This window comes from Cupressus sempervirens, chromosome 6, assembly GCF_028749045.1.
Source record: "Cupressus sempervirens isolate cs-2001-9-10 chromosome 6, ASM2874904v1, whole genome shotgun sequence".
In the NCBI taxonomy this organism is placed as follows: Eukaryota; Viridiplantae; Streptophyta; class Pinopsida; order Cupressales; family Cupressaceae; genus Cupressus; species Cupressus sempervirens.
Window position 1 is genome coordinate 265,699,968 of NC_143123.1, and position 18,577 is coordinate 265,718,544.

The 18,577-nt window shown below is 35.0% G+C and overlaps 1 protein-coding gene across 3 annotated transcripts in view; it reads right to left on the reverse strand.

Moving 5' to 3' along the window:
* The window catches only part of LOC149552253 (AMP-dependent synthetase and ligase family protein), a 329,479-nt gene that overhangs the window by 286,109 nt on the left and 24,793 nt on the right, over nt 1-18,577 (reverse strand). For all 3 annotated transcript variants that reach the window (XR_016352887.1, XM_089787778.1, XM_089787779.1), the window contains exons 2-3: nt 10,955-11,539; nt 1,026-1,222 (exon numbers count right to left, since the gene is read on the reverse strand). Coding sequence is in view for 2 of the 3 variants with exons in the window: in XM_089787778.1 (XP_089643904.1) it covers nt 1,026-1,222; nt 10,955-11,539 (782 nt within the window). In the remaining variant the exon portion in view is untranslated. The remainder of the gene's footprint in view (nt 1-1,025; nt 1,223-10,954; nt 11,540-18,577) is intronic.

The window sequence follows — 18,577 nt, forward strand, 5'->3', positions numbered from 1 at the left end:
TTGGATACAGAGATGAGTATTTATATCTTTTGAGGCATTGTGCTTGGGACTACTCCACGACATTGGGGAAACTACACACGTGAAAACCTCTGATTTCTTTCATGAAGAGCTGTTGAGATTTTTCCCTATGAAAATATCAGATATTTCATCTCCAACACGTGTTATCATCTCTCAAAATTTGTTCTAATTAGCAGAATTATGATAGGGCCCAGATCTATTGTCACGCCACCAAATATGCTGGAATGTATAGCAAGTTTCTTCAACAAACATTCCCGAGCATTGAAGGCTACAGCCTTGTTTATATTTACCTCAATGATCCCCATGAATTGCAGTCTCAACCTTTACAAGATTGTCAACCTGAATGTACATCTCTTAAAAGAGTTTTTGACTTTGCTGCTTAGATAGCTGGTATTAGCATCTGGTGAAAATATAACAAAGAAGTACTTTTATGATGCCAAGGTATTGAGTGCACAGGCTACTAATGGATTGATTTGAGAGCATTATACTTTTCATGTTGAGTCAACTTAATCTGGCCAGTTATCAGCATCATTTGAACCTGCTATCAACATGTTCTTGCTTGCACAAATTCAGTGTCCTTGTGATACTTTGAGAAGCCCAAAACTGTACAAATGTGAATAATTAATAGACAAGACATGATTTGTGTAAAGGATAGGAAAAAGTCTACTAATGGATCACTTATAATTTTGGGCTCCATCAAGCTGTTTCATGCCATAAGACAATCGGCATAACCATCACTAATCTTTTCAAAAACAATCTAGTCAACATTCATATTCTACTCAGCATAACATAGATTTGGAATGCAAAACATTATTCTCAATTGCTTTATAGTCATTTAAAGCTTATGTTTGTATGTTTATCACAAAAGGAAACATTAAGATAGTTATTTTTTTCTATGAGATAGGAAAAGCGAGAATTGAAACATCTTTTAAATTTCTCCGTAATATTTGATATTGTACTAGTAATTTCAATATAGCATGTTTTCACATAATTGGATCAAGTCTCACCTTCAAAATATTGAAAATCGATAGAGGATTTTCTCTCAACATATCAAAAGAAGGTATAACCAAAGTTGTAGAAGAAAGAAGTGGCCCAATTATCTCGAACAAGTGATCAATAAAGCATATTGCAGTCTTGAAGCATGAAATATCATCATCCACAAATGGATATAGTGTCTCCATCCACAAAAAACGGTTAAGAAGACCTGCAATTATGACAGTAGTTTGATTCTCTATCATAGATCCATCCCAAGGGGGAAAAAATTAAAAGGCCAACCAAAACTGCATAAAAATTAATTTGAAAACCAAAATGCAATATGCAAATTGCAAAGGAATAGACACAGCTATGAGGCTCATACACATGGGGAAAAAAAAAAATGGCTGTTCATTATGCATATAAAAGACCCGACAATTCCTTGCCTTACATCAATGATCAATCTGAACCTTATTTCTGAGATACACCTCCTGAATCACTTCAATTTTATAGCATAGGTCTTAAACCAAAATGATTTTCATTCTTAAAACCTTCCCATACACATCTCCATGGGAAGCTTCAATATCAGAAAAAGGTTATATACTGAGGTAGCTCTACTTTCTATCGGCATCCAACACATGTTGTTATGACCTGTTTTAACCTTGCAGCAAAGATTCCATCTACGTGAAGAAACAATTTGTGAAGAAGAAGCGAATCAGGATTTGCAAATAACCTCTTAACTTTCAAACCCCAATTTCATGACCAAGATCAATCTGAGAAACCATAATTAAGTCCCTCTGAAACTATATAGACCTTAAGGGAGATCTTCACAATCAACCATAGTATTTAGTGAATATATAATGTATAAATCAAAATGGGGATTATCAAAGAGAATCAATCAATCTCTTATTAATTGTTATTAAAGATTTTCTGCAGAATTCATTTTACAGTTCAACTGGCAAGTGAGTTTTCATTCAATAATGATCATAAAGGAAACCGTTCCAATGGGCCAAATTAATCTGAGAAGCCATATTAAACCCCTATGGAGCCATCTATACTTAATTTTACACTGAAATAGACCAATGAATTGATTAAATACCAATTTGTTTTATTATTAGCAGTTGGGATTATCCAGAAATAGGGCCAGTGGATATCTCTCATAAAAGTGCCATCATTGTGAAAGTACTTTTGCAAAAGATGGTAATCGGTGCACTTTTTATTACGTTTCCACTCGTAACATTTTGAATTGTCACTTTCACAAACAAAACAGCAGTGTGTAAGGATATGCCTTTCTTCAAAATAGAAGGGAAAGCTCCCTTGTAAGAAAAACTAAAATCCTAATTTTAGTTTAACATGAAACCAGTCAATGAATTGCAGAAATTACCAGTGTTATTATCCAGAAATAGGGGCAGAGGACACCTCTCAGAAAAAGTCAGCAAAGCCATCCCTGCAAGAGTACTTTGACAAAAGATAGTATGCACTGCACTTTTTATTACAAATTCCACTTGTTAATGTTTTAATTTGTCACTTTCATAACACAAAACAGCACAATGTGCAAGGATATACCTTTCCTCAAATCGGAAGGCAAAGCTACCTTGTAACAAAAACTAAAATCCTAATTTGTCGGTATTCGTTTATTAGGCTTATGTGACAAAGCCATTGAGAAATGGTTTTATTGTTTTCCGTAGGTCATTCCTTGTTTTATTTTTTACAATTTAGTTTTGTGTGGAGCTGAATGGCATGGGTGAGTGGGAATGCTATATGGTGTATTGATCTTCACTGGGCATGAAGACGAAGTACTCAAAGCATCAATTTAGAATGGGGAAATGTGGCCATGGTGTAGGGGCTCAAATCTCTTCACGGCTGGCATATTAGTGTGTGACAACAAAGTATGCTCGCTATTCTAGGGCCTTAGTTAATGGTCATTAGGCTTTATTTTTAGCTTTCTTAATTTGTTCTATTTTTACTATTTAGACATTGTAATTACAACTTTTCTTTTTAGTTCACACTTTTTATAGCGTTGGTAAAACTCTATTTAAGTGTGTGTATTGCTAACACAATCAATTCCAATTTTTAAAGTTGCATATTTGACAGTCACTAAGAATTCCCTCCACCAAGCATGACTTGGATCTTTGTTTGACGCACACCCAGAATGCCCTTTAATAAGCATGACTTGGATTGTTGTTTGTCAATCACTAAGATTGCCCTTGATTTGATCTGGTCTGATATTCTCCAATTTGGAAGAGGGAACAAACCCTCTCTCGATCCCTTATTGCTTCTAGACTTTACAATTCTTCCTTCTATCAAATTATAACAGTCCATTTATGATTTCTTCATGCAAGTCTATCTTGAATTTATGTATATTCACACTATGGGCCAGTCAGGCGAAGCGTAAAAATAGAGAGGTAGGGCTGCCGGAAACTTTTCATCTAGACATAACATAAATTTGTCTTGATCATATATATTTCTTACAAATCTGCATTGTCTATACATCACTGTCTATATGATATTCTCTTCTCTTCAAAGTTTGATATGCTCCACTTGACAATTCGGCTCTTTAAATCTATTGCCACATGTTTTTTCCCTTTTCACATCTAATCCACCTTCTTATATGTTCTTACTATTTAGAGACATCTCCGTTCATACCAAATAGTCACGAATTTTAAATCTACTCATATCTTTTGAGAAATAATTATCAATTACCAACGCAAATCACACCTCTTTGTAAAGGATTTTGTCTATTGATATTAATCTTTTAAGATATTTGTCGTTATCTCTATGTAAATCAATGTCTCTTTATTGTTATTACTTTTGAGAGGATGTGTTCCCTTTAAATTTTCATTATTTATTGTTAACAAATATTGCTCACCGAGTGCTACCATGTAAAATATAGCCACAACTAACTCAATGGTAATTGCTGTTAATTACTGTTCATTTTATATTGAAATCGCTGCATTCTTTGGTATATATTCTGTTTGCTTATTTTAAACAATTGACTTCTAAACAATTGCACCTTTTGGATAGGCAAAGTGCATATCTTAATAATTGCACCTTTTTAGCAATGAATTACTTTCCCATTAACAAATTAATACCAAATCACTTTTTTAGAGTTGCTGTCCATTGTATTAGTTTATTGATGAAGTCACTGCAATATGGTTGTTAATCACCATGTTTTGGCTGTTACAATTAATCCCCACTTCTAAGCATGCTTACAAATGGCAATCTAGACTTACTGAGAGCAAAACTATTATTCACACTTAGAAGATTTGACAGCAGAAGAACACCATCTACCAGCAATTTGCCGAAGCAGATTTGAACACAATTCAAACACAAGATATTATTGCTGGGACTTTTTGACACAGATTCACATTTGTACTTTACACTAAGAAGATATGACTTGCAATGACCACTTGTTGGGGACAAAGCATTCAGGGTTATGAATATTATTGTCCATGCTTATCCTCTATCTTTCAATGTCCAGCAGCTGTTTATCATAAACTTTATGCATCAATGCCTTACAAAAGTTATAATATTGTCGCTGACCTTAGATCATTATCCTTCCATGTGTAATCGTCTCTTATTTTCAATCCTGTGTTTCTTTGTTCATTGCCTACTTTGTATATGCCATTGATAGTGCTGCCTTGATACTTATTCGCTGATCTTCATAACACAATTGCTCATCCTGTATATATGCAGTCCTAGATATCACACTTGCAATCACTAGCTTTCTCTTATTATAAGTTTAAATCCTCAATTTAGACTTATAATAGTTAAAACTGTAGATTGACTTGTAAGTCTTATATCAGAAAGGGGATATTACAGAATCAAACTAGGAGGGAGAAAAACTAAGGGAGTAGTTCATATTACCTTTCATCAATGCCATATCACCACCAAAGCTAGCAGATCTATGCCATTTCCATTTAAGGCAATGGGCAGCAGTGGCAGCTGATTACTTTGAAGCATTTAAAAACTATCAATTCAGTTAGTGTTTGAAAATAACTAATTCCAATGGGTTCCAAGCTATATCCCTTTAATGGTCAAGAGTCGTTACTAAAGATCTGATAGTTGTCTGTAATCTTGTTGCCTCAGCAACGACCTTTGGAGAGATTTGAAACAAGTCTGAACCAGCAACCAGAAGAGAATTATACACTACATAAAACAGAAAATAAATAAGATTAAATTGTTATGAATGGTGAACCAGCATATGTAAGGATGTGTCCCTTGAGCAAGACAAGGATATAGAAGGAAGTAAGTCACATTGTACAAGGAGGAAGGCATGGGGATTACTCAGCAGTAAATCTGATAAGAATACAGTTTCAGAAAGCACATGTATTAAACTACTTTTCCAAATTGGTGGTATGATGTATAGTGTGTAATGAGTTGTATAATATTCATTGGACTTGCACCTGATTGAAGATATAATAATCCACCTTGCTGCTGGACCTGCATATTACATGATATAATCTATGTTATCATCTTTGCCTCTATAAATTATGACACATATGAAGATACTCATTCATTGGGCCATCTCATTTTAGAGGGGAGGTATAGTACATATGAAGGATGCAACTTGCTAGGAAGCCATGCCAATAGAGACACCCCAGTGGGGCTGAGAGGCTGGCTGAAGGTTGTCATATCATGCAGCTAGGCTGGGTGGAATGGCTAAAGGGGCCTTGTATGATCTACAAACTGGTGTAGAACTTCAAAGGAATCCCATATGTAGATTTTGGATACTACAATATTCAATTTGAATTATAGTTTGTACAATATTGGCTTATATGTTTATTTATCTTGGGATACTAACCTGGTTGTAGGACCTACATTAGGATACTAAAGTAATGAATCCCATTTCCAAGCATTATTCAAACCCTAAAAAGGAGAATCTTAGGGCAGATTGAGTAAAGTTCCAATAGGGGGGACATTACAGTGAATGGATTTCTTTTTGGGGCTTCCTGCAGTAATAGTCTTTGAATTCTCAATGGAAATTGATTGATCATTACATGTATTAAATATTTGAATCTTTTTCTCTATTATTTCTTGCTATTAATAACTGGCTGCTTGATAATGCAATATAACATTTCCCTATAGCCCATCGTATCAACCTAGAGGTTTTGTGCTTTATTTAATGATGAGAGGGCAATCATACCTTATGAATAACAAACCATTTTTATAAAGTTGGAAACATGATCGGCATTACAAGTCTGCGCTTCCAGCTCAGATGCCATAAGTGAAAGAAGATTTTGCTAATTGCACAAGTTATTGAACCAATCAATTGGTATGCTGAATGGTATACATGTCATCCCAAGATCAAGTTACAATAGCCAATGTTTATTTTTTGGACCACTTTCAAAACAGAATCAATGCTAACAGGTTTCCTTATAACAATGAAATCTTATTTATGAAAATCCGTCTTTCAGACCCTATAAAAATCACTATTATAAATACCAAAAAGCAGGAAATCTTATGAGTACTACAAAAAAAATTTAGCCCAGACATTTTGTTTACTCTTCAACTTCAAGTGGCACTATCGAGAATGCTTGACTTTACCTCCAAAGTGTTAATTATTCAGCTTAATGCAAGTTGGCAATTGCACTGCAATTTCTACCATAACTACTAACAAATAGGGAATCAAGAAAATAAATTACTGTTCTACTTGGACATCCAAATGACAATGATATTGGGAACAATTCAAGAGTTGTTCACAAAGAAATGAAGAGCTGACACAAACAATAGATTTTTATTCTGAGGAAACCCTCTAAGGGGTGAATAAGCTCGTGGGCATAGGCAATTACTCTTCTGCAAAAGTAAATTGCTCAAACAGACAAGTACATGTGTCATCATCTGTCAAGCCCTTTCAGTTCAGCTTTCTACTTCTTGGAAATACAATATTTTAAATCATCCTCCTTTCTGATCCAGTAGATGAGTAAAACAGAAGTCTCCTCTGTTACAAGATTCAAGAAGATTTGGCAGATTAACGGATTTCCGGATGATTGATTGATTAACAAAGGAACAAATGTGTTCCTTATAAAGAATTACAAGGACGTTGTTTCTAAAAGAAACAACGTAGACTGAAGACGGAATTAGAAACAAAACTAGAGACAGGATAGGAAACATTCCTATCTGGACTGAAGAAAAAAGAGACGGGATAGGAAACATTCCTATCTAGACTGAAAGACGGACTACAAACAAGTAGTTGACTATTATAGAAAGTATAAGATATTATCTTAATACCCTCCCTTAATGGTCAACATATGAATGTCGGAACATTCTGGGATAATTGAGACCCTCCCTAGATCTACAGAATGTTGAAACCAAGAAGCTTTGCCAGAAGAGTGCTATGACTCAAAATAGGTTGCATTTACAAAACTTCGTTTTTGTGGAAAAAATGGTAAAACCCAGAATCTCACACAACCTTGCGTATTACAGACAACTTGAAATGATTTTTGAGGAGAAAATCAACAAACCCAGAAAAACGGAAACAAATTCAGAAGGCGAAAAATTGCGACCATTGAATTTGGAATTATGTTCAAGTAGAATATTTGTCAGAGATGCCATGGCACGTTTTTCAATGAAAAACTGTGAAAATCTGTAAAGGCACGTTCTTCGAGGCAAAAATACGAAAGACCCAAAAGAATCAGAGAATGACCCAAAAGAGAGCTCGAAAAACCCAGAAGGAATTTGCTATCGTTTTCTGGATCTGCTGGCTCAAAAATCAAGGCACCCAGAACAAACGGACGAAAACCCAGTTGAGTTCTCGAAAAACCCACCAAGAATCTGCAAACAAAATATTTTTTCAACCCCAAAAATTAGGGTTTCGAAAAAAAACGGCCCTAGCTGAAAAAAGCTTGAAAAAACTTAAGATTTCTTGATAAAAAATGGCAAATTTTTCTTCAAGGATCGATGTGCATGGACGAATGGGGCTAGAGTGTGCTGAACAAACACAGGCAGACCCGAGTTCGAGAATTTCTCTAGGCCGAAAACCCTAAGCGGGTTTTAGAGAAATTCAACAGAAATAATTTTGAAAAAATTTAAACAAATAATTTCACGAAGAAATTATAAATTTTTTCGAAAAAATTTAAGTAATAGCTCTGATACCATGTTACAAGATTCAAGAAGAGTTGGCAGATTAACGGATTTCCGGAGGATTGATTGATTAACAGAGGAACAAATGTGTTCCTTATAAAGAATTACAAGGACGTTTCTAAAAGAAACAACGTAGACTGAAGACGGAATTAGAAACAAAACTAGAGACAGGATAGGAAACATTCCTATCTGGACTGAAGAAAAAAGAGACGGGATAGGAAACATTCCTATCTAGACTGAAAGACGGACTACAGACAAGTAGTTGACTATTATAGAAAGCATAAGATACTATCTTAATATCCTCCTCTCTACACAATTGTTCTTGTTAGAACATTCCCTTGTTCAGTTGAAGGACTCCTGGACAAAATTGAAGTGGACGAGTCAAGTGTTTTCTTCATTTTCCATTGGGGTCAGAAACTGCTGGTATGGAATCAACCCCGCAGGTGCTTATTTATCCAACACACGCAAATGCATCCTAACTTCAAATGTCTTCTCCATCTGTGTCTAGATTTTTGAACTCTTGGATCCATTATGGTCAAACCTCCATTTGAAGATTGTTTAGTCTCATAAAAGCTTATATTTGATATATGGGAAATGTTTTCCCCTCCATATACAAAACTTTCATGTACAAACTTCATGTGTGTGATGTCCCCTTTCAGGATCACTGTTTACTTTTCATTTGCTCTCAAAATTGATTAATAATCTTTTATTGTTGCCCTCCTTTTTTGTCTTGGAATGGAATCTCCTTTATTGAAAAGGTCATCGCCTTTCATTAGAATTAGGTCACCACTTTTCATTGTTGTCTTTGAGAGTAATATATTATTTCCCAAATATCTCTGCCTTTCTTGTCCTGCAAAAGAAAGATTCTTCCTTTATATCTTCCAAGGTGGAGAAGAGTTGCACATCTTCATCACATTTACTCTTGTAATTGTCACAACCTTTTTACAATCACTACTCCTTTAAAGAGGCACACAACTTCATTATTGTTTCCCTTTGGAAGAGTCACTACCTTTCATAATTACCACCCTTTAAAAGAGTCACAGCCCTTTATCATAGTTGCCCTTCGAAAGAGTCACAAAATTTCATTATTGCTGCCCCTTTAGAAGAGTCGCAACCTTTCAGATGTAATACCCTTTATTAATTCTTATGAGCCATAAATAGAAGAACAAACACAAAATGTGTCTCTTCTAGGTCGTGAATCTTAGAAATCTCAATCGATGAAAAAACGACCGAACAAAATCCCGAATGCGAACAGATAATGCCCTTGAGTTGCAGATCAAAAATTAAGGCACCAGTTAAAATTTTGAAAATTTAAAAAATGTACTATTTTCCAAAGAAATTATTAGTTTTTTGGAAAAAAACTCACTTAGCTTTGATACCATATTACACAGGTATTTGGTAAAATATTTGAACAAATCAATGAATGAACAAGACATTCATTTATAGTTCTAAGTTTACAAAGACAATGTTCCTATTAGAAAACAGCTGTTAGATTTAGAAACATTCTAATAACGGACAAATCATTATTAGAAAGAACCTAATATATACAAGGGTTACAATATTAATAGTTAAATTATAATAAACAGGATATTACAGAAATATTATTCTAATAGAATTTCTTGTCTCGGAGAGAATATGTTATAGTGATGTATTTTGTATTTTGCATGTTGAAGGCTTGAACACAATTTTTGTTTGCACCAGAAAGTTTATAATTGAAAGAGCTGATATAATGATATTGAAAAGTAGTTAGCAGAATGATGTACTCAAACCAATGTGTATTTGTGCCTTTCATCTCCATGTTTACAAGGAAACTGTCCATAAAAATAATTCAATTTTGCCTCCTTTTTTGTGTACTTTTGTCTCATATGGACATGAACTAAACATGTGACCTACAAAAAAAATCTGAAACATAAACTCCTAATTTCTTTGCCACTAGAAGATTTGTTTAATTTCCAATATAACCTCACAAAATGTGCATGAAGTAAATAGTTTGAGCAGTGAAATTTTAGTACCATAAACTTGTTTAATTTCTCATTTTGGCCTCAACAACGTACATTAAGTAAAACAAAGTTAAGCTTTTAGGAAGAAAACTTGAAATATTTAGAGCTAAACGAAGTTAAAAAGAACCAAGTTTTGGCTTTTCTTATTGATTTTTGTTGTCGGTAAATTCTATGTTGTAGTTGATGGGTAGAATTGTATCTGAAAGGTCATTTGACGGTTGAGTCACCCCTTCACTCAACCGTCACATGCCCTTTCGGATACAATTCTACCCGTCGGCTACAATATAGAATTTACCAACAACAATTTTATCCTTCTCAATGAGAATTAATGAATTAAGCCTTCTTTACAAAGACAAAAGCCCAATAAATAAATATTAAACAATCACTCAAGCAATGGTTGAACCTATTTATGATAGATGAAGTGAGTGAGTCCCCTTTTAAAAACTTTGAGTTATAGAAATATTAAATGATATGTCTGGCTTATAACAAGAAAACTTGAGAAATTATAAAATAATAAATTAATAATAAATCTTCTTTACAAAGACAAAAGCCCAATAAACAGATATTAGAATAATAACTCAAGCAATGGTGGAACCTATTTGTGATATATGAGGTGAGTGAGTCCCCTTATAAAAACCTTGAGAAGTTAAGAGTATTATAAATGATATATTTTGCTCATAATAACAAAAGTGTAGAATATGTAAAATTAAAAATTAAAAATATAGATATATTAATGCGTAAAAGCTTAGAAATGGAACATGATGAAACAGAAGATGATAATAAGCTTTTGAACAAGTTTGCATGTTCATAACAATTAACTACACTACTGAAGACCCAATGTTGAAGCTTCATATGTAGTTCTAGATGAGAAATAATTATACCTTTCTCTGTACCACATACACCTCTAGGCTTTCCCGTTGACCCAGAAGTGTACATCAAATAACAATATAATCTCTGTTCTTGATTTTGGCAAGGCCAAGTTATGTGGACCTTACAATTAGACTTCCCTGCAGAACCCTTAAAATATCCATATGATAAGCACAAAAATGAACATCTGCTACCTTCTAAAAACCATTTCATTTCAAGATTATCATGGTCATTTAAGCTTGATGCATGGCGACAACTGATGATAAGATTAACCTCTGAATCACAAATCATAGCCAATACTCTCTCCTTTGGCAATGAAGGATCTATAGGAAGGAAAGCACCCCCACTTTGTAGAACTGCAAGAACAGCTATAACATATTCTGCAGAAGGACCAATATATATTCCAACTATGTTTGGAGATCTGGAGGAACCAATATGTTTTACATCCATCTCATAAATATTGTGCTCGGAGAGATCAAATGAATTTCGGATATGACCATAATCTGCATCATTTGGATCACATGTCCTTTCATCTTCCATGTGCCCACTACTAGAACTTTGATCAAAATCAATACCTTTATCCAGTTCTATTGAAAGACCTACAAATAAATAATAAGTTGTTATAAACATTGTTCCATGAGTGGAAAATGATCAACAATAGAAAAAAAAACTTTAAGATTGAAACAAATGAAACAGCAGTGGATATGTTTACATAATGATTCAGCATCAATAAAACAAAATAACTCGAAAATCTCAAGACTTGGAACCGTCAAATCATATTTTTCTAAACATGCTCTTAATATGTACTCATTCTAGGACTTTCCAGTATAAAAAACTACACAAACTTCGCTGCAAAGTGCTAAATTGGACATTTCTGCCTGGTATAAATTTTTATTTTGTCTACCAGAATGTTCTTCAAGGCATCAAATTTGCTATGGTTTGAAAGCATTCCATCTAAAGGAAATGTCATATTTTTGAAACCCATCAAGTAGTGTAGCAGATTTCAAAAGCTCAAACAGAACACTTGTAAGGAAATATTCTCTCAGTTGCATGCTAATAGATAAATGAGTTGACCAAAAAGCATTACATAGTCTTTAATTACAAAAGTGGAAAATGGAGTAACAGAATTAATTAAGTCTCGGTCCCTCCATGACTATGTTGAAGGGTCAATTTTTATTATTTATATCTTCATTTTAAGAGAACATTTTGGATTCTAGCTTCTCACCCGAGAGTGCTTGCTTTTTGGCAGGGCCAGCCAGAGAGTTTCAGCCCTGTAAACTTTCAGAAAACTACTGACTTACAACTTTTAATGGTATGGGCTCAGGCTAGGTGGTAACCACCTATTAGAAATTTATTATTAACATAAAAATTAATGGGTGCCTGTATAATAACTCTTATCCCAGCTAAGCCAGCACTAAGAAATGATTAATAGAGAGCAATTATGTATGCTTCCAAGATTAACTGCTAGCAGACCACCTTCAAATATGAAATTATATTTACCAATTATATCACATTAGTCTTTCTCATGTGGCTTGAAATTACCACATAAAAGTAACTGATTAACTTGTTTCAAAGCTTTAGTTTTGCTAAAACTGATTTTATGGTCTCACACCAACTTTATGATATGGTCAACACTTAGTTATTCATAAGAGAATAGTTGGCTTGGGCATTTAGTTCTCTGTTACACTGCAGAAAGGCTCAAGACTAGCATCTACAGCCCTCAATATTTATCCCTTCGTAAAATTGAAGAAGAGCAAAACAAGCTCTAAGAACCCAAATCGGTTCCAACTCCACAAACACTGAATTCTCCTCACTTTTTAGATGTTTGACATTTTGTCAAACACTTTGCATGAGCCCTCTATCTCGTCGTCTTTTATTTTCAGATTGTATTTGCTAGCTTGAAATGATTCAAATTAAGTTTAAATGCTTGCAATTGATTACTAAAAAATCTAGGTAAAGAATTGGAACACAAATGCAATCCTTTTTAACCATTTGAATGCATAAATATGATTTTTACATGTTAAATGTGCATCTACAGCCAATAGACATTTTTACAAACAGTTGGCATGCAATCTGACTTATTAAATAGAGAACCTGGATTGACCTTGGCATTGGATTTGTTGTGGCTGAGATAAGGTAAAGTCCACACCAAGAGTAAGAACCATAAAATGCAGCCCAAGGTAGAAATACAAATCAGCCTATAAGAGATCATAAGCTGAATTTAGACAGTCCCAAATATCAACTGTCAACGCTGCCCAGCAATATGATGTTGTGCAGATAATATACGTCAATTTGCAGCAATCTTCAATTCACTTTCAAGCCACAGTAGCAACAGTAATGAAGGCTGAATGTGAGGCGTTCTAATCAACAAACCCTTTGATAATAATTGCAGTAAGTAAACACCAAATCAGTATACTTCAGCACCGATTAATCAACCCAGAAGTTAGAGATAATCCTTCAGCCAAAATCAGAATATTTTAATCTACTATACTTCAGCAGCAGATAACACAAATAATTTCACTTCTCAGCCACAGAAATCACAGTAAGAGAAGTCACAATCTCATATCAAAACCATTATACTTCAGCAATGGAGTTGATAACTTGTAATTTCAGAAATCCCTTCAAAGACAAATAATATCAAATAGACAATTGGATGATCTATTTGCTTCACGAAGCCACCTTTTATAATACACTTGGCTTCACCAACACTCCATTAAATTATTTTACTATATAATCTTTTCTGGCACATGGCTTCATGAAGGCACTTTTAACTTAGGAGGCTTCATATTTTAAATATAGTAACTCCTTGCACTTTTATATTTAATACTTGACTTAGGCTTATATATGGCCCCTTCCAATGATGACTCAACCCAACTTAAGTGATATTATAAAGTTAAATTATAACTTTATAATAAGCCATTTAATGATTTAATAATAATTTGGCCACTAAAATATAATAAATCCCAAAATACTCATCATTTAAATATGTCGTCTCAAATAGGAGTCTCACCTATTATTTCTCCATGTGACCAAATGCACTTTTCAAAAATAGAAGGGTTCCATCTCAATCAACACCCGACTTACCACAAATAGTAAGTACACAAAACTAAGCCCAAACAAAGTCCAATCTAAGCCAAACGAAGACCAACCTGTAACTTACCGAATACTGGAGCAGATAAGACCCTCCCAAGTCAAGCCATTGCCTTAGAAGACCCTCTATCCACAATAATTAGCCTATGAGGATCACAATAATAGACTAATCTCTCAAACTCTGATGTTGGCAAAAATGGGGACATTACACAAGTGGCATCTTCAATCCTGCCAAGCATGGAACACTGTATGAGCTTATGGACAATGATAAATGTTTCCTTCATGTTGAGTGCCTTAAAAGTACTCCAGAAAAATAACTCATACACCATTACTATCACGATACTTTTTCAATGTTATTTTCTTTATCCGATTCATGTCATGGTTGTGTACTTTGTGGGTTTTGATAGCTACTAGCTATGTCACAAGGTTTGAATTCGAATTCGAGTTTGTTGATCATAAAATTCAGATGAAATTTGGCAAGAGCAAAAATTCGATATTCAGTTTGACATATATAAATTTATTTATTTTTAAATATAAGTAATATATCCACAAAATTGTCAAATATAGTTTGACATTACTAAGTAATTAAACTAAATAATATTATATTATTTTAAAATAATATAATATTATTATAAATAACAATATTATATAAAATATCATAAAATTCGGATGAAGTTCAAAAAAGGTAAAAATTTGCTAAAATTTGAGCTTCATGGATGAAACTCAGCGAATCCTGTGACTTAGGCTATTGGCGAATCCTACTCCAAATCAAATTATTAAGTTAAATATTTTTGAGCACTAATGGAGTTTCGGAATGGTAGAAGGGTTATGGGTGCAGGGCCTAGGGTTTCCCTCCCTCAACCCAAGGGTGCCCAGTTCCCTCGCCTAGGTTTTAGATAGTGTCAGTGAATCGATGGAGAAGCAATGGACCATCTTTGAATAAGGGCTTGCTACACCGTTTGAAGTAGAATGTTGTGGCTTATGAAAATGGAGATTCGTCTGGAAAAAGTGTTGTGGTGAGGGATGATGTGTTGAGGACAGTGAGGCAGGTGCAAATGGGCCACTCGGCTTCCAAAACTACGGGTAGCTCTTTGGGAGGTGCAATGAGTGCTTATTTAGGCCTGTAGACAGGGAGGGGTTTGAATGTCAATGCACAAGTCGATCAAGTGGGGTTGGGGTTTCTGATCAATTGACAGATGTGGTTGTTGGTGGATGTCAAATGCCAACGGGCGGCAAGGGCAGCGAACCAGTGCTAGATGGAGGTGGAGAAGCCTAACCTAGCAATAATGCGACACAGAGGAACACAGCCAGCGCTCAGGCCCAACCTTAAACGACAAAAAAAAGTCGAGATTCCAATAACATATTGGCTTTTTAGGTATAATGCCTTTGCCTATATCCTCTAAGGAGTTTTCAATGGATCTGAATGATGCGACAGATGAAGAGGTAGCACAAAACCTTGTCGTTTTTTTTCCAAAAACGAGCTTAATCGCTCGCTTTAGAGGTTTTTTTTCCAACTTTACAACAACTGCATTCTTGGATCTTTGTTAATTGGAAGCTAATTCTTTCTAGTGGGATTCAGATATACCCTACAACAAAAGGATTTGTCATTCTTGTCTTTGAAAAGATTCAAGACATAAATATGAAATTGGGTGACTAGATTTAGTGTTGGGAAGAGAAATTCGTGCTAATTCTGAAACCTTGGCACCCTAATTTGAATCCAGTTTCTAAAGTGTTTGATAAAATTCCTATTTGGGTAAGGCTTCCAAACTTTCCACTTCATCTTTGGTTTGAATCTTGTCTTGAAGCTATTGGAGATTTAATTGGAAAAATGAAATTGGGTGACTAGATTTAGTGTTGGGAAGAGAAATTTATGCTAATTCTGAAACCTTGGCACCCTAATTTCAATCCAGTTTCTGAAGTGTTTGATAAAATTCCTATTTGGGTAAGGCTTCCAAACTTTCCTCTTCATCTTTGGTTTGAATCTTGTCTTGAAGTTATTGGAGATTCGATTGGAAATTTTTTGATGATAGATGAGAAATCCTCAAATCTAAACCATTCCACTTTCGCTTGGATCTTAGTAGAAATGGATACAACAAATGGACTTCTGGTAGAGGTCAAAATCAAAACCTCTAAAGGTTGTTGGGTAGAGTCATTAGACTATGAAGGCATCTCCTTTAGATGTAGAAATTGCTTTCAAACCGGTCATTTAGCTTCAAAATGTGATAAAGTGAAATCACAAAAGGTGGCTTCATGGTGGAAAAATGTTGAGGAGCAACATTATATTGTTGAGAAACAAGAGGAGAAACAAAAGAGTTTCTCGCAGAGTGTGATGGGGGAGCAATTTCAGTCGATAGGGGAAGCCATGCATGAGGCACAATCAACTACACATAGCAAGTCGTTTATGTTGGTGGGGTAGATAGAGAGTTGCAGCCAAGTATGAGTGTAGGTACTCCTTAAGGAAAAGAAAAAGGAAATTCAATGGGAGGAAAAGCACCAAAAGCCACAAGTGTGAAGAAGGATCAACATCAATACAAGGTGTTAGAGGTAGAAGAGATTGAGCATCTTTCAGATAATAAATCTGTGGACTGGGACACCTTTGCTGATCGGAAGGAAGAAGCGTGGCAAATAGTTCAAAAGAAAAAAGTGAGGAAGCCAAACGATGTTGCTTTTGATAGGATCCTTTGTTCCTATGCTAAATCATGAGGCAAGGCCTAGGATTTTTGGGTTCTTACCCATTTTATGATTTCATGTGTTTAATGTTTGGGTTATGGCTCTCAATGTTTCTTTCAGGAATGGTAGTACTCTAGTTGTTACTACCCTTGGACCAGGCCAAGCCTTTCATGGTTAATTTTACTATTAATAAAATAAAACTTATTACCAATAAAAAAAAATTACAAGTTAAATTTACTATCTATCACTCCCCCTTTGACATCAATGGCAAAGGTGAGTCACATATGTACAAATCAAAATTGTAGTGCTAAAAATTCCTTAGTCCACATACCTCATGAGATCTAAAAAGTTCCTCCTTATAGTCTCATATTCTACATCCCATGACTTCTTTATTGACTTTGCCACGTGAATAATAGCACAAATAGCATATGCTACTATCTTAGCTCCATTAAGATTCATAACAGTAAATGATTCATATGATTTTGTTTTGGTTTCCAAAGTCTAAAGCTCCTTCTACAGCATATCCACTTTGGGGTTCAAATGATTTCTCAATAGGGTGAATCTCCCCAAAACTCGATTCTTCTCAATCTCCAAAGTGTTATTGTAGTTTGAATAAAGTAACTATTATGTTTAGTACTTGTTAAAGCTAGTCGGGCTGGGTAGTTAGGCGGTGAGGAAATATGTTAGTTGGTTTCTAACCAACCGACCCTTCTATAAATATCTGGAATATCGTCACTATACTCATGTTGACTTTTGGTATTAATAAAGAAATCATTTCCTCGCCGTAGTATCTGGTCCCATGTGACCTCCCGCCAGTCCTTCATGGGCCTCACTTAGAACCCTTGGAATTTCTTCCTCCATTACACATCTCCTCAGTATTTCGTCTGGTCCCATTTTGTACAATAACCCTTCAATTAGCTGGAATGTGCTACTTTTTAAGGCAATTTTTCTCCTTTCTGTCGTAGGCATTTCCTTTGGAAAGGTTGTTGTTGATAAGTAGTGTCCAATTTTTTCGTACCATTGAGGTAACACTGAAATTTGAAATAAGTGTGCATCTGGAAAATCCTCACACACCCCACTACCCAAAGCTTCCCCTGATTTGATCCTTGACAACTGATCACCAATCACATGAGATTTTCCCAGCCTCACTATAATTTTAAATGTAAATTCTTGTAGTGGAATTAGCCATCTACTTACTCTCCCTTGAATCACCAATTTATTTACTAAGTACATTAGTGCTTGGTGGTCAACAAAAAATGTAAAGGGTGTAGCTAGTAAGTAATGTCTAAATTTCTGCATTGCATACACCATAACTAATGCTTCCCGCTCTATGGTATTGTAGTTACACTTTGCTTTAGATAGGAGCCTATTTGCAAAATATACAGGATGATCCAACCCTTCCTTTCCCTGTTTGTGCCAAAGCGGCACCTATTGCATAATTGGAGGCGTCCACATGGACATGGAATTCTTTGTCCCAGTCGGGATTATTGAGGATAGGGGCCCCAATTAATCTTTTCTTTAGTTCTTAGAAAGTGTCTTCCTACTCTTCCTTCCACCCAAACCGCTCGCCTTTCCTAGTTAATCTTTCTAGTGGCATTGACACTTCAGCAAATCCTTTTATAAATCTTCTACAATATCCTACATGACCCATAAATGACTTGATACCTGTTACATTGGACGACACTTCCATTTCCAAAATCACCTTGATCTTATCAAGATCTGTCTTCAATCCTTCTTTGCACATAATATGCTCAAGCAATCTCCCATGTGGAACCATGAACCTGCATTTTTTTGGATTGAGAGCTAATCTTGCTCTTCAACATTTCTCCATGCATTCTCCAAGAATTTTGAGGTGTTGCTCCTACCCACTGTAAACC